The 22,257-nt window shown below is 45.5% G+C and overlaps 1 protein-coding gene across 1 annotated transcript; it reads right to left on the bottom strand.

Annotated features, from left to right (window-relative positions):
• Positions 1 to 3,128: 3,128 nt before the first annotated feature.
• SHISAL2A (shisa like 2A) lies at positions 3,129 to 22,205 on the bottom strand. Its single transcript, XM_059912462.1, is given in 5 exon segments — positions 3,129 to 3,185; positions 5,305 to 5,506; positions 5,508 to 5,601; positions 15,565 to 15,704; positions 22,177 to 22,205. Coding segments are annotated over 5 exon segments (507 nt in total). The 5' UTR covers positions 22,191 to 22,205.
• Between the last annotated feature and the right edge of the window lie 52 nt (positions 22,206 to 22,257).

Raw genomic sequence — 22,257 nt, 5'->3', positions numbered from 1 at the left:
AGGAGCTATGTCCTTGGTATAGAGATGCAGCCAGCCCATGATGTAACTTCAGGGAGGAAGCTAGGGGAATTTATACTCTGCTGGGACTTTAGTTGACCAAACCCTAACAGAATCCAAAGGGCACAGTAGTGCCTTAATGTAAATCATGCAAATCATCCTTCTAAGATATGGAGAGTGGGTCTGGAGTGGCAAACAGAAGATGGCACAAAGACGTTTCTTTCCTCTAATGAGGGGCTTATCAAAAAATGGAGAAGACAGGTATATTCACAGTTGTAATGAAATATGAAAAAAGAATTATACCAGTAATCTGTTGCTGTGTAAAAAACTACCCCAAAACATATGGCTTAAAACAGTAACCACTTATTTGCTAATGAGTCTGTGGATTGGCACTTTGGGCTAGGCTTAGCTGGCGGTTCTTCTGCTGATCTCACCTGGGGTCACTCAGTAGTTGCAGTAATCTGGTAGCTCAGCTGGGAGCTGGTTGGCCTGGGGGCCTCAGTGGAGAGCTCACGTATATTCTACATGGTCTCATCTGCCAGCAGGCTAGCCCAGGCTTCCTTACATGGTGACACTGCATTCCAAGAGGGTGAGAGAGGAAGCTGCAAGGTCTTTTGAGGCCTAGACTCAAAATAGCACAGTGTCACTTCTGCCACTTGCTGTTTGTCAAAGCAAGTCACAAAGTCGGCACAGAAACAAAGGATGGAAAAATACATTCCACTACTGGATGGGAGGGGTGGCAAAGTTTCATTGCACTAATGCAACGCCATGTAGGCTTGTATAACCTATCTTAGTGGTAAGCCATCTTTCAAACGATGAATGAAGAAATCATAGCACTTTCCAAACTATTGTAATTGTGTATTAATCTATCAGTCTTTCCCCAATAGCCTGAGAACTCCCCAAGAGCAAGAATTATGACTGATTCATTTCTTTGTTCCTAGAGCTCAGGGCAAGGCACACAAAACATATTAAGTGTAGTTTATTGAATGACTATGGCTGGGGGTGGGGTGGTACATAGTCTACTCGTCCAAAGCCCTTGGAGCCACAAGTGACCCTTTTTAAATATAAAGTTGACATTATAGAACACTTCCTCTACCTCACTGAGACCCTTCAAATATTGCCATGGTCCATCAAGGTCAAATTCAACCCCCTCTTCCTCCACAAAGGTGTCCAAACTACTTCTTTTCTCCTGTTTTAGAATCTCTGCAACTCTAATGGCCTTTTACCCCACAGCTTGGCATTTGCTTTTGAAATCTTATTACTCTCTAGGGATTTCATGGGTCAAACCTACTTTTCATCCCTAGTGAGTAATCCCCTAAGGGCAGGGCTGCATCCTCTATCCCTTAAGGCTTGTCACAGTGCTGGGCTCACAGTACATCCTCAATCAACACTCCCTGGGACTTCCCTGGCGGTCCAGTGGTTAAGACTCCATGCTTCCAATGCAGGGGGCTCAGGTTCGATCCCTGGTGGGGGAACTAAGATCCTACATGCTGCATGGTGCAGACAAAAAAACACAAAAATAACAACAACAAAAACCACTCCCTGAGTGGACCACCCACTCTGGATGGCCTTGATCCTGTGAGGTACGTAGAAGGTGTGCAGGGAGCCACTCACACCCTTGTGAGTGTTCCACACATGAAAGCATCCCAGGTCTCTGGGACAGAGCAAGGCATGTTGCTCCCCTGGGCTCTGGCCTGTGCCCTGGGCTTTGGTTGCCTATACTCTGGCCCCTGAGCTAACTGGACACAGACCAGGAGGAGCAGTGTCCCAAATGGCAGTGGCATGGCCTCCTCCTGACAAGAGGAGAGATGTCCAAGGCTTGAGCCATTTCTTGTGGGCACACGATCCATCACTGTCCATCAGACTTCTGACATTTCAGGAACCACAGGGGCAGCTGTTGAACAGGCCCTGAAAGCAGAGCTCCTGGTGGCAAATTTTACTTCAGTGTCATAAAGAACATAAAAAACTATCGCATAAAGTGCCAAGTTCCTTCCAATGCTTTAAACCCTTTCCTATGGCTCCTCCTTGCCAGGAGGATGAAGCCCAAGCCCCTTGATGTGGCAAAGACTTCAGGACTTGGCCCGTATATCCCTCCAGCTTTATATCTCACCATCCCTCACCTTGACTGTAGTGTTCACCAAACTCAACTACTTCTTGTTCCTTGAAATCATCATATGCTGTCTCTTAGCTCTGGGTCTTTGTGTATCAGTTCCCTCTGCCTTGAATGCTATTCTCCGTCTTGTACCACAAACTCCCGTTCCCCCATCAGTGGATCCTTCAAGCCTTAATTCGGGCATCACTTTCTCCAGGAAGCCTTCCCTGAAGCTTTTGGCTGGGTTAGGGATCTCCCATAGATGCCATAGCCATGAACTCCTTGAGGATGGGGACTGGGATTTCATTTAGCCCAGATCCTGGCAGAGAATCACTGTCAATCAATGTTGAAGGAACAAACAAATGTGCATATTTGAGGAGAGGCTAGAAAACCACCTGACAGGAGTGCCATAAAGGTGAGTGGAAAGTTCTAATATTTCCAAGTTCTAAGATCCAAGAGTTCCCTAATTCTTGGCCGAAGATTGAGACTTGGGCTCCACTCCATCTAGAGCCCTCTCCGCAGTGAGCCACCTCCACCCCCTGCCCTCTGAGTGTTTGTTCTCAGGCAGGCACACGCACATGTTCTGAACATAACCAGGAAAGCAATTTACAAGAAATAATTGCCGGTCAATGTGTGCTTAGGAGCGGCAGTGAGCTCAGACTATTTCTGTCTGTGCGTCAGCCCACCCGGCTTCCTTCCTCCTTGGCTGCCTTGGGGGAGGGGGTTCCTGCACCACCGGTTGGGCAGTTTGTTTCCAACCTAGGACTGAGGCAAGCCAACCCCATTGTGACCCAGCTCTGGGGGCTGATTGAATTCAAACCAGAGAAGCTGAACAAGGGCAATGAGGAGGAGCACTGGAGGGGGGTGGGGGAGGAGTTTTATGGGGCCTGGGATGTGTAGGTCAGCAGAGGCAGCACAGAAATCTATTTTCCACCTATCCCCACCCCATCCACAGAGGTTCTGGCTGGGGAAAACCTACCAGGCCTTCAGCCCTGCTCAGTGTGAGGTCTCCTCCTAGCCTCTGCAGCTCCAATTCTCTTTATTCTTCCTGGCCGGTGGAGCTCAAAGGGTGGTCCCAGCCCAGCAGCAGCAGCACCTGGAACGAGTTAGAAATGCAAATTCTGAGGGCTTACTCCAGACCTACCCAATCAGACACTCCGAGGGCACGGTTGGGGCAGGGAGCAACAATCTGTGTTTTAAACAAGCCCTCCAGCTGATTCTGATGCAGGCTGAAGTTTGAGAACCATGGGCTTAGGCCACTGATGACCACTTGAGTTTTTAGAATTTACAGATCATCTCCTCCTAACAGACCATCAACAGCCTAAAAATAAGGTCTTTATAGGATTCTTCCTTGTAACCTGCCAGAAGGCCAGCACAGAAAGTGTTCTGAGAAAAACTGAATTTTCCTAATGGGGGTACCAAGGAGAGAGACAGGATCTGTGCTGTGAAAGGTCACGTAGAGCATCAGTGACTAAATCTCCCACCTATCACCCATTCCTGCCACACACACACACACACACACACACACACACACACACACACACACACAGGTACCCTAAGCTCTCTCTACAACAAATAACTTGCAATTCCTGGGCTGTGCTAGGCTCTCTCTCACTGTTTTTGAACAGGCTGTACTCTGGCCATAATTTCTTCTGACTCTGTCTCACCTGGAAACTTTGACTCATCTTTGATGATTCAGCTCAGACATCACTTATTCCTCCCTCCAGCTGCATAAAGGGCCACCAGTGGGCCCACTGCCCTTTTGTGTGCCCACCTCACCCTCCATATGAACCCCTTGAGGGCAGGAGCTGTGGCTGATTCCCTGCTGTTTCTGGTAACCTGCACAGGTCCTGGCACAGGATAGACACCACGGAATGTACAATAAGGGGACAAAGGTGCTGGGTTTAGAGTGCTGAGAATAACACACACACACACACACACACACACACACACACACACAAGACCACAAAAAAAGCAAGACCAGAACCAAAATCTCTTGATTTGTAGCCTAGGGCACTTCTGAGGTGACTCACCCTGCCTTGCTGCCCATCATATACCCTTGGCTGGTTCAGGCCCCATGCACAGATATCTAAGAGTGACCATTTCACTGTTGCCAAATCCAGTAGTGAGTCATATCACTGTCAGAAATGTCAAGAACTGCCTTCAGTGGCTACTGAGTCTCCCCATCTTTGCCTCGCGCCCCCAAGGCAAAGCCTAAAGCCATTGCCAAAATTAAAATAAGGAGAGCAGCTGGGAGAGAGGGGAGGCAGTCAGCATCCTGCCCTAAGATTCCTTTGCTATCAGACTAATAATATTTTAAAAACCCAATAATAATAGCTAACACAGTGCTTTCCGTTAGCCAACACTGTTCTAAGTGTGATGCTTTGCATGGACTAAGTAGTTTAATCCTCCCCCAAGCCTTACGAGGTAGATATTGCTGTTATCCCTGCTTGTACAGATGATTAGGCACAAATGTTATTTAGCAAGTAAGGGCAGGGACCAGATTTAAAGCAGGCATTTGGCCCCAGAGTCCCTGCTCTTAATTTCTAAGTTATATTGAAAAACACTCACCTGTAATTTTTGGAGTTTTTGTAGCACTTTCATGTTTAGGAAGAGAGTTCATATCCATCAACTCATTGAACACTCACCGTGACCCTGCAAGGGAACTGAGGCTCAGCTAGACTAAGGGACTTTATCTAGGCCACACTGTGGAGCCTATTAACCATTCGTTCCCTCCCTCACGTGATCATTCACTCTTTCATTCACCTGAGGAACTGAATGATATTAAACACGGCTGGGCCCTGTGTATGTACTCTACACTCCCTCTCCTTCTGTTCCTTGGCAAGGGACTCACTCCAGGAGCGACACAGAGCTGCTGGAGGGGCACGAGTCACCTGCCCCAGGGTCCTGGTCATCTTCCCTGGGCTTCCTAAGTACATCTGCTCTGTGGCAGGAAGACCAAGTCCGAATTCTCTGACTCCCCAGGTTAGGCGAGGGGCTCCTCTGAGTCTCCACAGGCCCCAGGCTTCTCCTTGATCGCCTGCAGCTGTTACGACCATTTTACCGGGGACCCATGTCTAAACTCCCTTCGGCCCACAGTGGGCCAGGCAGAGCACCATGGCTGGATCCACAGTGAGACCTGAGTGGGTTTGCTAGGAAAAGCCCTCATTTATGCCTCTAGGTTCCAAAGTCCCTTTGATTATCCCCAGCCCCACCTTTTTACCAAGAAGAGAGACTCCAGAAGAGGATGGTGCAGAGACATTTACTGGGTGTTTATGGAGCTGGTCTAGACTGGGGACAGGGTCCTCCTCTGGGCTGCCCGGAATGTCACCGGCCGTCACTGTAGCCATGAAGCAGTGCCGGAGGAGGCGTGTGGGGTCCATGGCCTGCTCTTCATTGCAGTGCGCCATGGGTTCAGGAAGGGTGACTCTGCCCGAGAGGGTTCACTCCTGGCACCTCCACTGAATTGCCCATGTTCCCACCTTGGCAGTCAGGCGGTACCTCGTCAGGGTCTGGAAAACAGCAAGCCGAGGGCGTGGGGCTTCCTCCTGCAGCCCTTCCTTTCCATCAGGATCATACACGCTGAACTTCCCTGAGTGCTTACCTTGGGCAGGACTGTGCTCAGAGTCTTAAATGCATCATTCATTTAACAAATATTCATTAACAATATACCACATCATGAACTAGGAACTGTCAATGTTTCTCATGAACTTAACGTTTGTTTAATGGGGGAGACAGACAATAAACAATTGTTAGGACATGTGAAGACTTCACCTTCACCATAAACCTGTGTGGTAGGTACTATTAAACTATTAAAAACCTGTGTGGTAGGTACTATTAAAAATTTTATAGGTGAAGATACAGGCTTACTACACAGCTAGCCTGCAGGGAAGTGCTGGAAATTTTAAAAACATACATTATTCTCTGCTTTAAGAACAGATTTCATGAGTCTCTTCACTGGCTGCTTAATCCTCTCCTCCTTTTATACCTGAGCTTGATAGGAAGCTCACTTGGCCTTATTATATCCCACTTCCCATTCATGACTTATTCTGCTGCAGCTTGCTTGGTTTCTGCCCTCAACAGAACTTGAAACTTTTTGTCACTAAATCCCATGGTTACTTATAAGTTATTGTCTCCCTTGGCTTATCGGGAGCATTTGACACAATTAAGCATTCCTGCCTTCTTGGATAAAAAAAAGTATATCAAGTGTTCAAGCCAGAAATGTGAGTCAACTCTCACACCTTCTCCCCCTACCCCTTTCCAAAGTCAAGCAATTCACCAGGTCCTGTTGATTCCACCAAATCACTATCTGCCATTTCCACCCATTCTCTCCATCCTCAAGGCCACCACACTAGGTCAGGCTTTCATTTTCTTCTGCCCAGGCAAAATAGCCTTCGGTTGGGTCCCCTCCAGTCCACCTTCCAGGCTATAGCCGGAGAGATCTTTTTATTTATTTTATTTTATTTTTTTGGCTGTGTTGGGTCTTTGTTGCTGCGCGTGGGCTTTCTCTAGTTGTGGCGAGCGGGGACTACTCTTTGTTGCAGTGCGTGGGCTTCTCATTGCGGTGGCTTCTCTTGTTGCCGAGCACGGACTCTAGGCACGCGGGCTCAGTAGTTGTGGCACACGGGCTCAGTAGTTGTGGCACATGGGCTTTGCTGCTCCACGGCAGGTGAGATCTTCCCGGACCAGGGCTCGAACCCATGTCCCCTGCATTGGCAGGCTGATTCTTAACCACTGCATCACTAGGGAAGTCCAAAGAGATCTTTCTAAGGTGAAGTGAGTTCATGTACTGCTCTTTCTCAAAAGCATTCAACATCTTCCCATTACCCGTGATCCTTGAGGTGCATTCAAGGTTCTTCATGTACTAGCCCCATCATCCCTTCTGTGGCTTTTTTACTACTACTCTTCCCTCAAGAACTCTATGCTTTATTATACCAAAATTTCATTGTTCCCTGAATGGGTCCATTCCTTCACATCTCTGGGTCTCTGCTTTTACTGTTTCTTCTGCCTGGAATGACATTTTATACCTTCTTTGTCTAGAAAACTCCTATGCTTTAAAACCCATTGATGGAAGAGACCAAGGATGAATGGTGCCTCTGAAACCAAGGGAAGAGTGAATTTCAAGAAGGAGGCTGTAGGGCTTCCCTGGTGGTGCAGTGGTTAAGAATCCGCCTGCCAATGCAGGGGACATGGGTTCGAGCCCTGGTTCGGGAAGATCCCACATGCCGCAGAGAAACTAAGCCCATGCGCCACAACTATTGAGCCTGTGCTCTAGAGCCCGTGAGCCACAACTACTGAGCCCACGTGCCACAACTACTGAAGCCCACGTGCCTAGAGCCTGTGCTCTGCAACAAGGCCACCGCAATGAGAAGCCTGCGCACTGCAATGAAGAGTAGCCCCCGCTCGCCACAACTAGAGAAAAGCCCTCATGCAGCAATGAAGACCCAGCACAGCCAAAAATAAATAAATAAACAAAATTTTAAAAAAAGAAAAAAAAGAAGGAGGCTGTATGGGACATTGGAGTTGGCTACACAACATCCATTCCACCTCTTCCCACCCAGTAATAGCAATTATGTTTGGGTAGGATTAGCCCCATCTCAGCTCCAGCAGGGGGGCCTGATTGATCCGAGCCCATCAAGTAATCCTGTTCCTTTGCTACAGGGATGAGAAATCAGTGCATAGCATTTCCCTGGGTTCAGTGATTGGTTTAGGGTGGGCACAGGACCTGAGGTAGTCCAATCAGGGTAGAGCTCAGGCCTTTTTTTTTCCCTCCTGGTTGAAGGAAGAGATAGCTCCCTCTTTCTCCTCCTGGCTAGACGGGAACAAAAAGCACACAGTCCCAGGGACTGCTGGCAGCCAACTTACTACCATGGGAAAAAATCAGTCTGAGGAGAAAGCCAACACAAGATAGAGGGCAGATCTGAGAGAATCTCAGAGGACAAAGCCACAAGCATGAGGACGTTGTGAACTTCTACTGAAACCATTCCTAAAGCTCATCCTACTTTTGGACTTCTCATCTACAGAGCCAAACAATTCCTTTTTTGTTTTGTTTTGTTTTGAACTTTCTATTTTTAATAATTTAAGGCTCACAAAAAGTTACAAAAATAGTGGAGAGTTCCATTGTACCCTTCACCTAGCTTTCCCCAATGATAACATCTTACATAACCATGGAGTAATTTCAAAACTAGGAGACTGCCATTGACATAGTACAATTGACTAAACTACAGATCCTATTCAATTTTACCCATTTTTATATGGACTTATTTTTTGGTGTATAGTACTATGGAAGCTTACCACATGTGTAGATTTATATAATCACTACCACAATCAGGATTAAGAACTGTTCCATCACCACCAAGAAACCTTCTCATGCTACCCCTTTATAGTCATACCTTCCTCCTAAACCTAACTCTGGTAACCACTAACCCCTTCTCCACACTATAATTTTGTCATTTAAGAAGTGTTATATAGATGAATTATGCAGTGTACAACTTTTGAGATTGGCTTTTTTCACTCTGTTTAATACCTTGCAATCCACTCAAGTTGTTATGTGTATTGACAGTTCATTCGTTATGAACAGTTGTATATAGGTTTTTGTGCAGACATACATTTTCATTTCTCTAGGACCACTTAGGGGTGTGATTGCTGTTTTGTATGGTATAGTGGATTGAATGGTGACCCCCAAAGATATCAGATCCCAACCTCTGGAATCTGTGAACGTTACCTTATATGGTTTTTGCAGATGTGATGAAATTAAGGCTTTTGAGATGAGATTATCCTCAATTATCTGGATGTACCCTAAATGCCACCACAAGTGCCCTTATAAGAGAAAGGCAGGGATTTCCCTGGTGGTGCAGTGGATAAGACTCCACACTCCCAATGCAGAGGGGCCTGGGTTTGATCCCTGGTCAGGGAACTAGATCCCACATGCATGCCGCAACTAAGGAGCCCACGAGCCACAACTAAGGAGCCCGTGAGCTGCATCTAAGACCCGGAGCAACCAAATAAATAAATAAATAAATATTTTTTAAAAAGAGAGAGAAAGGCAGAGGGAGATAGACACTCACAGACAGTGATGTAAAGACAGAGGTAGAGATTGGAGTGATACAGCTACAAGCAAAGGAATGCTGGCAGTCACCAGAAACTGGAAGAGGTAAGGAACAGATTTGCCCATGGAGCCTTTGATTTCAGCCCAGCAAAACTGATTTTGAATTTCTGGCCCTCGGAACTGTGAGAGAATACATGTCTATTATGTTAAGCCACCAAGTTTGTGGTAATTTGTTACAGTGGCCATAGGAAACTAATACATATAGTAAGTATGTTTAACTTTATGAAAACACCAAACTGTCTTCTGAAGTGGCTATACCATTGTAATTCCCACTAGAAGTATATAAGAGATCCAGTTGTTCCATATCCTCACTTTGGATTGTCAATGTTTTTATTTTACGGTTCTGATAGATGAGAAGTGGTATCTCATTGTGGCTTTAATATGTGTTCTAGCTCCATTTATTTAAGTCTTCTTTGCTTTTCTTCATTAGCATTTTGTATTTTTTATCGTATAGCTCCTGTACATGTTTTGTTAGTTTTATACCAGAGTATTTCTTTTTTTTCGGAGTGACTAGAGATGATATTATATTTAAAATTTTGGTCTCCAGTTGTTTGTTGCTGGTATATATAAATACAATTGATGTTTGGGTCTGACCTTACATACTATGACCATGCTGAATGCACTTATTAGGTCTAGGAGGTTGTTTTGTGCATCTCTCTGTGTCTGTTTTGCAGATTCTTTGGGGTCCTTTGTTATTTAAGCTTGCATTTTAAGGCATTCCATTTGGTACAGGGATTTAGTTCAATCTTCTATTCAATGCAAAAATCTCTTTCACTGAATCCCACATTTAGCCTTTTCCTGGTTACCTTCCAGGCTTGGGGATGCTCTTTTTTTTTTAAACCAAGAGTTACAATTGATGAACTAAATATGACCCACGGTGATGAGGGTGCGCTTTACAAAAGTATTTCAGGTCTTATTCTAAGAAAGACCCAGCTTTATTGAATCAACATCTGCCTTCCTATGGCTTCCCCCACTGATCCCAACTCTGTTCTCTGGCTTCTCTCAAAATGTCTCTTCCTCGCGCCCCAGGGTAGCCTTGCAGAGACTGGAGGTCCTAGGCTGTGAACCCTGAGACTCCTTTGCTTGAGGCCAAATGGCCCCAGCTCTTCAGCCGATACTCACATAATCTGGTTCTCAGACCAAGCTGGTCACCTGTCTCTGATCACCTTCTGATTGGTCAAAGTTCCTCTGAAATTGTGGGTCTCTGAGCAGCTGGCAGTCAGGGTTCAGGGGGAATCCTTGGGCTTCTAGGAGCTATAAAACCTTGGCTCAAATCCTCATTCTGATATTAAATCATTGTGCTACCTTGGGCTAACTTCTTCTCCTCTCTGGATCTCAGTTACTATTCTATAAAATGGGGTAGAAAGTAGGGCTGGTCTTGTTTTTCTCTTTCTTTTCCCTGGAATTCCAAATTGTAAAGGATTCTGTCTGTATAATAGACTGCCTTTATTAGGTACTAGCTGCCCCCCTCCCATTTTCTATTAAAGAGTTCTGATTAGCAGGAAAGAGTGCGTGCTAATTACCCTCCTTGGACTAATATAATTCTAGCTCAAAACAAAGAAACTTGGTCCCAGTAAAACCTTTGAAATATTGGAAATTGCTCAAGAATCCTCATTGCTATATTTGGGGACCCTTGGGTGATATATTTGGAACCCAAAGTTGGGAACCTGTGGAGTGGATGCTAAAATGTTACCTCTGAGCTGTGACTGCTGATGCATTCTATTCAACTGGGAGTAAAGAAGGACCATCATTCTCTTGCTTCCAGACTCTATAATTCTGTTAATGTAATCTGAGCTTCCACTCACACTTTTTTGGCAGATACATCACAATGCAGGTTCATACTGAACTTATGGACCCAGCATGTCTTTTTTATATGATTATCTTTCCCAGATCCCACGGATTCCCTCACATATGTGAGGGAATCCCAGGGTCTTCAGTTCCACAACACTTCAATTCCCTTCCAGGGAAACCAGAAGAATAGGCAATGGTCCAACTCTTGAGTACACATATATATTTCTGCCTCTTCCTCTGGCTAATATATAATGAAAGTTATTAAAGTCCCTCAGTGGTGCCTGAAGCCTGGGGGAGGGAGTTCTATCTTATAAAGGTGCTAGCCAAGAGGCACTTGGAGAGGAGGATGCCTAAAGGCAAATATAAAAAGTTCAATTTTCAAGTTACAATAAGATCCATGTTTGGCTAAAACACGCTGGTACAAAAATCTTATCTGATTCTCCTAACAACTCTCTGAGGTGGGTGTTTTTATTCCATGTTATAGATAAATAACTGAGGCCCAGACAGAGAAGGTTAGCACTGACACAGGTATTAAGTATTGGATCCAGGATACACTTTCCATTCTGCTTGATTCCAAAGCTTGGGCTCTTTGCACAGAGCAGGCATACCCTTAGTATAGGTTAGGAACTCTGTTAGGTGCTGGGGATACAAAGGCACTTAAGACATGGTTCCTATATTTGAGATATTAACAGACAGGTTGAGGAGACTAACATGTAAAAATCTAGTGCCTAATAATAACAAAAATGAGGGTTACTCATTGTTAAAAGTCTACCATGTATCGGAGACTAAGTAGCTCCTATGTAAGCATCACCTCTAGGTTTACAGCTTTCTTAGTGGGTATTATTGTACACATTTTACAGAGTAAGCTGAGGCCCAGAGAGAAGTGACTTGCCTAAGGCCACACAATGAGAGTGACAAAGCCAGGATTAGAGCCAGGTTCTCTGACACCCCAGCCCAGGGTTGTGCTTTCCCACCTTTCTCCAGGGACCTTTCAGCCAGTCCCCCCATTACCTGGGGTATTAGCCTGTAGTGACCAGCCAGGAAAGGAGTTCTCAGATTCTCTCCCTGCTTGGAGATGAGTCAAGACTGACCCATCACTGAGGCTTGTTTGGGTCATAGGTACTACCTCCCCAAGTGTGGTTAATTAAAAAGCAGTGGGCTCTGAGGAAGTGGAACCCTTCCTGGAAGGTAAGAGGGCCTGCTACGGGAAAAGATCTTTGGCCCAGGAGGCAAAGGCTTGGCCAGTTGCTTGGGTGACCTTGGGCACATGAATGTCCCTTTCTGGGCCTCAGCAACCCATTGATACAGTGAGAACATCAGACTTGATTTCTAGGAGCCCTATGAGCTAGTGAGAATGGCTGATGAATGATATCCCCACCAACACTTTTCAGAGGAGGATGAGAACTGAACTCTTGTCTTTCTTTTTTTTTCCCCCCACGTTTTGTCTCTTATTAAAGGTACCTAGGTTGGAATATCAATTCCACACTTACCTCACTCACCTCATCTGTAAAATAGGATTGATGATAACCACTTGGTAGAGTAGTTGAACGGGTTAAATGGGATGATATGTTTAAAGTCCTTGGGGCATAGTGCCTAGCACAAACGTAGAAGCTCGGTCAGCCTTCTGATCAAGCTAGTTCCTCACAAAGTACAAGAAGAAAGAAGTTTACAGTCTTTGTTGCATCCCAAGTTTGAGGGATGGGGTAGGGTGGGGGTAATGGGACAGTACAGAACATCTGGGCAGCAGAAGGAGCCTATTTTCAGAAGCTCTGTTCTATTTCCACTCTGCTCTTGCCAATGAACTCCCCATCCCGTCCTTGCCCCCAGACTCAGAGATCAGGACCCCAGGTACCATGTGCAATGAGTGTGGGCTTTAGAGTCGGGAGATCGGGGTTGCCATCCCAGCAATACATGCTCACCAGCTGTGTAGACTTGGCCATTCACTTCCCTTGGTTGAGCCTTGATTTCCTCTCCTGTAAAATGGGGCTAATGATCTCTCTACATGTCCTACTAGAGAAGGAGACGGAAAAAGATGAAAGTCTGTGTAAGGGGGCAAGCTCTGATGAGTGTAAGGTAGCGGCCTGTAAACGTCTCAGATGCAGGAGGGACAAGAGGCTCCTGGGTTGATGCTGTGGGTTCAGAGGAAGGAGAGGACAGCACTTAATGAAGAAGAAAGGGAGGAACTAAGAGCTGAGTTTGGGCAAAAGGCAGAGAGAGCCAAAAACTGTCATTTAGTGAACAGTCAGGAAATGCATTTTCCATCTGAAAAGTTAAGAAGCAAAAAGCAAGAACACAAGCTGTGTCAAACCCTGGTGACTGAATAATTGAATAATCCAGCTGGTGGCTGAGCAGTGAAAAGCAGGAGGGTGGTTTTCATTCACAGGACAGACGCACGGGTGAACTGTGTTCCCCTGAGTTAGAAAGGCTCCAGGGGATAGGGTGGGGGGAGATGAGGGGAGCAGGGCACAGCAGGAGCACCCCACACCCCTGGCCTGGTGAGGCAGAAAGAGTAGGACTTTGGAGGCAGAAAAACACACATATTTGAATTCCAGCTCCGCAATTTACAAACTGTGACCCCTTGGGCAAGTCATCTGACCTCTCTGGAACCTGGTTTTCACATCTGTAACATGGGTGATAATAACACCTACCTCACTGGGGTAGTTTGGAAAATTGGACAAGATAGTGCATGTAAAGTTTCAAATGGTATCTGGTATAAAGTAGGGACTTCCCTTTCTCAGCACAGGGATAAGGAGAGGAAGGAAGGTGGAGATGGAGTTGGCTCTGTCACTCACTCACTAGGTGACCGAGGCCTCGGTTTCCTGATCTGTAAAATGGATAGTAATAAGTTCTGTACTCTGCCTGGTTATTGTGAAGAGCAAATGAGATGGTCTATTTAGAGCTAATTCATTCCTTTTAACTGCAGTATCATATTTTATTATTCCTCTACTGATGGACATTTAGTTTGTTTCCAGTGTGACAAGCTGTCATGGAATCCATCTTTACAAGTCCTCTCCTAGTGCAACTATATCTCTAAGGCAGATAATTAGAAAAGTGGAATTACTGAGTTATAGGGTATGTACATTTTTAGTTTAAATGGACAGTGCCAAATTGCTCTACAAAGTGGTTTTACCAATTTATTCTTATCAGTGGTATATGAGAGTATCCATTCCCCCCATGTAACCTTCTCACTATTAATGTGATCCATTTTTGGATTTTTGCCAATGTAATCGTTTTAAAAAAGGTATGTCATTCTTAAATTGCATTCTCCTGATTATTAGTAAGGTTGAGCATCTTTTCATGTGTGTTGGGCATTTGTATTTTTTAGTGGATTATGTTTTTCTCACTTGTTCAAAGATATGCTTATATATTCTGGATATCAATCCTGTCTCTATTTTAGATACAGTTGATTCTCATTAGTTGTTGTAGTTATGTTCTAAAAAGTCACCACAAACACTGAATTAGCGAATACTGAATTATTGCTCCTTGGGGAAATACAAAGTTAGGTTCCTGTGAGCCTCTGGTCACATTTTTGTCAGTCAATCAATATATAACTTTGTTTTGTGTGTGTTTCTGTTTAAAAACACCTTATTTAATATATATTGCTAATTCATTAACATTTAACTCATGGCCAACAGCACTATACCTCCTGTCTGAGCAAAGTGTACTGAACACATGTATTTTTTCCATAAGGCACATGACAGCCTTGTGCTGAGGAATACTAGACAGAACTTCAGCATTAATTTGGGGGTCATTTTCAACAGCGAAACCGCCAACAAAAATCATAAAAATGCAAAAATGTGGCACTAAATATACCACGAAAAGGACACTTGTTTACTGTATAAGAGCAGAAACAAGAAGGCAGAGCATGGCCTTCCTTGTTCAACCTCAGCTGAGAATGTGTGTGATAGGGCAACTCAAATTTTTTGTTGCTCTGTGCACATCCACATCTGCACATGACCTCAAAAACACTGAAAGTATTGATTTTTGAGGTTACAAATTAATTCTAGCAAGTAGGCAAATTCACAAGTATGGAAACTGCAAATAATTAGGATTGACCGTGTGTGTATTTATATCTTTGCAGTCCACTTGTTTTTTAACTTTATGTACGGTATCTTTTGTATTATTTGTATTTGATGTCTATTTGTATTTGATGTAGGCAAATTTGCCAATATTTCCCTTATTTTTAAAATTAAACATTTTATTCATGTTATTATATTCTTTAATTAGTCTGTTTCTGGAGTCTCTTTCTATTCTAGGGTTTCTCAACATCAGCACTATTGACATTCTGGGTCAGATAATTCTTTATTGTAGGGTGCTGTCCTATATATTGTAGGATGTTTAATAACATCTTCCTGTAACAAATAGGATGCTGACTATAATCAAATTATTTTGATGAACAAGGAGCACATGGAAGAGTTTGGGATGGAAATGTTCATATCATGAACCTCCTGAGAAATGTGCTGCTGCTTCAGAATCACTTATGAGGCAAATGTTCCAAACATCATTTCTAAATATCTCCCCTCTGAGAAGGTGCTAACCTGCTGAATACAAGGAAATCATGTGACCTCTTTCTTACCTGTAGTCTGTAAGCTTAATCCTGGGTCCAACTTTGTGTGGGGTTTTGAGCTGATGAACAGGTAACAAAGCACACAGGCGGTGACAATGAAGGCCAGGAGGACCACTGCTGCTATGGACAGGCCCACAAGAGCACCAATACTGGGGAGAGAAAACCATAAGGGAGCAGAGGGTCAGGAAAGGACTTGGGAAGCAGCATGTTATAAGAGAAGTATTGTAGGTGTTATAGGAATCAGCCGACTTTAACTTTTGTTCTGTCTCTCCTTGCCTTAAACAGGCTTTCTGGGCCTAAGCATGGGAAAGAGCATCAAGTATGTGGCAAGTACTCACCACATACATAACTTGACATGGCTCAGTGTCACCATGTAGTTGGGACTCAGTATGTGTTCCCTTTCTTCTCCTCTCCTTTCCTCAACCTGCTCCCACCCCAGGAAGCTAGAGATGATCTTAAAGAGCCCTCCCCACACTGCTGTTTCTTAAAAATCAAGGGACTTCCCTGGTGGCACAGTGGTTAAGAATCCGCCTGCCAATGAAGGGACACTGGTTCAAGCCCTGGTCCAGGAAGATCCCACATGCCACAGAGCACTTAAGCCCGTGCGCTACAACAACTGAGCCTGCGCTCTAGAGCCCACGAGCCACAACTACTGAGCCCATGTGCCACAACTACTGAAGCCCGCGTGCCTAGAGCCCATGCTCCACAACAAGAGAAGCCACCGCAATGAGAAGCCTGCATACTGCAACGAAGAGTAGCCCTTGCTCGCCGCAACTAGAGAAAGCCTGCACGCAGCAACAAAGACCCAACGCAGCCAAAAATAAATAAATTTATCAAAAATCAAGGCACATAGCAGGCCTTAGTTCAATACCCGCTGTCCTTCCAGCCTCAAGGTAATTTCTGACCCAGTCTCTAGTGGGTCATCGCACCAGTGTGGACTCCATGTCTAGAACACCTCCCTGCTGCTGGTCCCTCACCCCGCAACCTCACTGCTTCTGCCCCAAGTCAGGCCTTGGTCACCTGGTCTCCAGACGACTACCTTCTGGCTCATTTTGGGGGGGCCACTGTCTTTCCTGTTTCACATGATCTCTCCCATCATCTCCCCACATCAGAATTTTATCTGTCCTTGAAGGCCCATCTCAAATGTCTCCTCCTCAATGCTTTCCTTGGTCCTCTTTCTCTCTCCTTTCTTCTTCCAGGCCAGGCCCACCCAGCCAGGACACCTACTCTGGACCTTTAGCACTTCCTACTTGGTCAGGCAGCCCAATGTGGTAGGGAAAGAACAAAGAGCTTTGGAACTCTTACAGACCCACCTGGTTTAGGACCCAGGTCTGTACCTAACTCGATGTGAGATCTTGATGAAATTACTTAGTCTTTTGAGCCTCAGCTTCTTTGTCTGAGAAGTGAGAATGATCAAAACACAGCACCTCACAGGTGGTAGTGAGGATGAATGATATACATAATATTCTTGGTGCATAGAAGTTCAACATATTCCTCATGTGTTCTTTGTAGGGAGACTGAGACCATGTTTAACTGGCTTTGTTCTCTCCTTGTACAAGCTCCAGCACATAGTAGGCACTTAGTAACTATTATTGAGTACCTACTTTGTGTCAAACACTGTGGGATGTTCTCCCAATAGTAAGGGATAGGTAGCACCAGGATTGTTTGTGTGCGCTTTCTGCCTGTGATTCCTGCAGCTTTTCTGCCCACACCCCCACCCCCAGCCCTGACCCCAGCCTCAGATTCCTGGCTTTGCCATTTCTGTTGGATTTCACTCCCAGGTAGCTGATGGCTAACTTCCACTAAACAGAAACACCTTAGAGCTTTGGAGAGTCTGTTTTCCCAAGGCTAAATAAATTATGGGATATCCCTGCAATGGACTAGTATAGAGCCATTAAAAACATGTTTTCAAATAATATTTAAGATCAAGGATAAATTCTGATGAGATAATGTTAAGTGAAAAAAGCAGGACCCACTACTAATTATATAGTGTAGTCCTAACTTAAATAAATAAACATAAACATAACATATACATGCATAACATAACATAGGTAAGTTTGGATGGAAATACACTAAAATGCTAACGGGCTGTCTCTGGGAGTAGCACAGGCTGTGATGTCCTGTCTGTGTCCCATTGGGTCTTACAGTTGTGGAATATTCTGGCCAGGGTTTCAAAAGCCCACAAATGTATCTCTTTGTCTGAGGGCTTTCTTGGGCCCAGAACAGTCTCTGTCTGCATGTTGAACAGGTCAAAAGTACAGGAAAATTAATGCCTCCCTTCTCCCACCAGCACACAGCCAATGACTGACAGAAATTGGTATGTAAATACCCAGCTTCCTGGCCCTCAGATGGGATGACTCTGAAAGTATGTTCTACACTGGATGGCAGAGTTCAGCAGTTTAAGCTCTGGTGGCCCTTGGTGGTGACTTGCTTGGTAACACACAATCATTAGCTCCTTCCCTTTCCCATCTAACTTCCCCACCCTGTACCAGTATTTTCTAGGATTGCTTGTCATATAAACTACCTGCCCTCAAATCCTTGTCTCCAAGTGTTCTGGGGAGTCCAAGCTAAGACACTGGATCTTTCACGGTTGCTTTCCTTTTTTGTTTCTCCTGTCCTTTCCACATTTTCCACATTGAGCATATAGTACTTTTTAGTTCTTTAGTACTAGTTTACTACTTTTTAGTTTAGTATTTAACTAAGTATTATTTCCTTTCTTGAGATATACTCACAGTTTATAAGGCTGTTAACTGGAAGACTCGTGCTCAGGTTGGGACCACACCCTTTACAAGGGACATCCATGGGCAGCTAGCTGGAAAAAGCCCTGTAAAAGTAGGATCCTTTGAGGAGTGGGTGAGCAAGCTGGGGGGATATATTCCAGATCAGCGGTCAGTCAGGTAGTGGGCACTGCTCTGATGGTCTGTCTGGGAACGGAGGAACCAGCTCCCAAGGACAGAGCTGGGAACAACAAGGGAGGGTCCAAGGGGGAAAATCTGTATTCAGTATAAGATGAACTTCAAATGATCAGAGTTGTCCCATGGTGAATGTACTGCCTCAAGAGGTGGTAAGTTTCCTATTGTCGGACAGGTTTGCGCAAGACCTGGATGAATCCACCTTTCAATGAAGTTAGAGATTCCTGCCTATGGTGGGAAATTGGATTGAAGAGCTGCTAGCCTTCTAGGATTTCACAGATCTATGACTCTGAAAGATAGGTAACCCACCGTGACTTCTAGGAAAGAACTGGAGGGATGGTCTAACATTTGTTAGGGTTTTTGAGTCAGACAGTTCTAAGTGTGAATCCTGGTTCTCTCACATATAAGCTGAGAAATCCTTCACCTTTTGAGCTTCATTTTCTTCATTCATAAAAGTTACTATATCACCAAGTGTCCATAAAGATTAAATGAGATAGTGTATATACAGTGCCTGACCGCCAGTTCTGCCCTCCAGCAAGGCTGCTGCCTTTGGCTCACATCCTGATAAAAAACAGAACTACTGATAAAGGATGTTTGGAAAGTCAGCCAGACATGTGATAGCACCAGCTGCTTCTCCACAGGGAGTCTTCATTTCCTGAGACATGCTTTTTTTTAAATAAATTTATTTATTTTATTTATTTATTTTTGGCTGCGTTGGGTCTTCATTGCTGCACATGGGCTTTCTCTGGTTGCGGCGAGCGAGGGCTACTCTTCGATGTGGTGCGTGGGCTTCTCATTGCAGTGGCTTCTCTCATTGTGGAGCACGGGCTCTATGCGCGCGGGCTTCAGTAGTTGTGGCATGTGGGCTCAGTAGTTGTGGCGCACGTGCTTAGTTGCTCTGCGGCATGTGGGATCTTCCTGGACCAGGGCTCGAACCCGTGTCCCCTGCATTGGCAGGCGGATTCCTAACCACTGTGCCACCAGGGAAGTCCTGAGACATGCTTTTAAAGACAGCAATTCTCCTTGAGCACTATCCAAGGAAACAGTGTTTACCTGCTGATTTTCATGTTTTTAAGGGCCAGCTTTCATGAAAAGGGCCAAATGGAGTCCAGAACAAAACAAGGTCTCCACCCTGCAATGGCAGGGCTCTGACATCCCATGCCGGAAGGGTTGTTACAGGGTTTGAAGTACACTGATCACCTAATGTCCTGAGGACCCCAGTTCCCCTCCTCCACTTTGCAATTGTCTGTGATGTTTATGAACCATATTATAGCCATGCCTAGGAAGAGTCAGCCCTGCAGGCTAGAACCTTTCAGCTGCCCTTGGGGTCATAGAATGGAAGCACACAACATGCAAAGTGACCTCAGAGATCACCCCATCCAACCCTCTAGTTCATTGTCTGAGCCACTAAAGCACTCTATGTCTCAGGAGGGTCCAAGGCAAGGAGAGGGACCACAAGGGGTGTATAGGAAAGGGGGTGGTAGTAGTGGGATGGGATCTTGGCTGGGTGCTGAGGGGTTTACTCACCTCTGTGTCTCCAAGTGCTACAACAGTGTCCAGAAGACAGCAGAGGGTCAGTGAGTATCTTTTCAAGTGATCTGAGTAGAGCAGGTTATGAGAGCCAGGCTAGATTTAGACATTTGTGCAGCAGGTCAAGCCTGGGCTTGGGACCAGACAGGCCTGAGTTTTCATCCCAGTTCTGCCACTTCCTCTCACTGGGGTACTCTAAGATAGTAACTTAACCTCTTTCAAGTTTTCTCATCTGTAAGATGGAGAGAAGATGTGCGAGGGTTGTGAATGTGTGAATGCATCTAGCCCTTGGATGGTGTTAGGTAATGTTCTTTAAATCTCAGTCTACCATGACATTGCTGGAAGATCTCGGACAATTCACTTTCATATTCTGAGCTTCACTTTCCCCACCTATGAACCAGGGAAAGGGAACTCCCTTTTATTGAGCACCTACTATATGCACTAGTCACTTTCACATGCATTACTGTACTTAATCCTCACAACAATTCCATGAGACAGGTATTACTATTGCCATTTTAAAGATGACAAAAGAGACTCGGAGATAATTTGCCCAAATTCACATAGCTAATAAGGGACAGAGCCAAAGTTTGGACCAGGTTCTAACCAGCCCCAAAGCTCCACACTGCTTCCATACCTCAAAGGGAAGTCAGCGCTGTCATATTTCAATACTCAGCTCAGTACTAAGTACACAGTGGGTCTTCAACAAATACTCCATTGTTATACTATAGTTGCACGTCATATCTCTTTAAATGGACTGTGAGCGCTTCAGAGAGGGAATCATTGACTTCTGTGTCTCTAGTGCCTAGCCTAGCACCTGGCACAAAGCAAAGGCTGTAATGAATGAATGAAAATATGGATGAACAGAGAATATATGAATATAATTCCCCAGGTGACAGCAGCCAAATGTGCAGGATCTGAAAACCTGGCCATCTGAAAATCCTTTGGAATTACAGATTGAGCAGTCTAGAAAACCAATAATATCTGTAATTGTTAGTGGCATATGCCAAGTTGATTTTACCTCTTGATCTCATTTGGTCCTTGCCCTAGTCAGAAATCATCCTGCCCATCTGATAAATGAAAAGACAGAGGCTCAGAGAGGTTTTAGAGGCAGACTGTCCTTTCCCACCCAGCAGGCATACGGCCTCTGGTCACATACCTCCAGAGACAGGAAGATCACTGTCTACTGAGGCAGCCCACTCCATTTTTGTTGATGCCTGTTTCCCAGAGCAGGCTCAGGGTCAGGTCCTATTCTCTGGGTGAGGCCTTTGGAGACCCACAGAGATTGAGACCTGTTGCCCTCTCAGTCCCACACTTAGGTTCCAGGAATGTCAGCACTGGCCTAACCACCTGCTTCTCTGAACTAGTGGGGAAACTGAGGTCCTGTGGTGGGGATTCACCCAAATTACACTAATCTGGCTTCTGCTGTGGCATTATGTCATTGTCTCATTATGAACTTGGAGGCAACTCTGAGTCTCTGGTCTTCTGCCTTAGCTCAGAACTCACCACAGGGTCTGGCATTGCTAAGGTCTCAGGAAGGGGTGGCTGAAAGAATGACTCAATATGAGGGGGAACAAAAGAATTGAGGTTGGGCTGAGGCTCGGGTTGAGTTGGGGTGTAGCATCAGGTGAGGTATTAAGGCTTGAGAGTGAGGTTTGAGTGTAGGTCTAGGTAATGTTTGGAGTGGGGTGGGGAAGGAGAGCTGAGGTGGGGTTGCAGGGAGGACCGAGGCGGAGGTCAGGGCTGCTGATAGAGTAAGTACGGGGGAGTGGGTAAGGTCAGGGGTGAGGCTGATGATGGCATTAGGGAGGGGACCCTGGTGGGTACTTGGATAAGGGAGGAGTTTGGGTATCCTGTGAAGGCTGCAAGATGGGAGTTTGCTGTTAGGCTGGGGCTTGTTATGTAATTTGAGGTTGGGTGGATGATGACGTCTGGAGTGGGGATGAAGTGAAGGTTTTTCAGGGTGGAGTTGGTGTGAGGTTCAAGGTTGGATCTAAATAATGGTTGGGTCAAAATGGGGGAATGGAGCAGAGAAGCGGCCGCAGGGGGAGCTGGGTTGGTGACAGGGCGAGAGCCTGAGGGGGTAACGACTGAGGCTTTAGCAGGCGGCTGGGCCGAGCATGGAGCAAGGGGGCTAAGACTGGAGTGGGGTTCTAGGTGGGGTTAGGGCCAGGGCCAGTACCTGAGCCACCACATGCAGCTATGCTCGCAGGGGAAGAAGCCGTGCGGGTCGTCGCAGCAGTACTTGTGGTCGCGGAAGCCG

This window comes from Balaenoptera ricei, chromosome 1, assembly GCF_028023285.1.
Source record: "Balaenoptera ricei isolate mBalRic1 chromosome 1, mBalRic1.hap2, whole genome shotgun sequence".
Lineage (NCBI taxonomy): Eukaryota > Metazoa > Chordata > Mammalia > Artiodactyla > Balaenopteridae > Balaenoptera > Balaenoptera ricei.
Note: the sequence above shows the minus strand (reverse complement) of the source record. Positions and strands in the feature narration are given on the sequence as shown.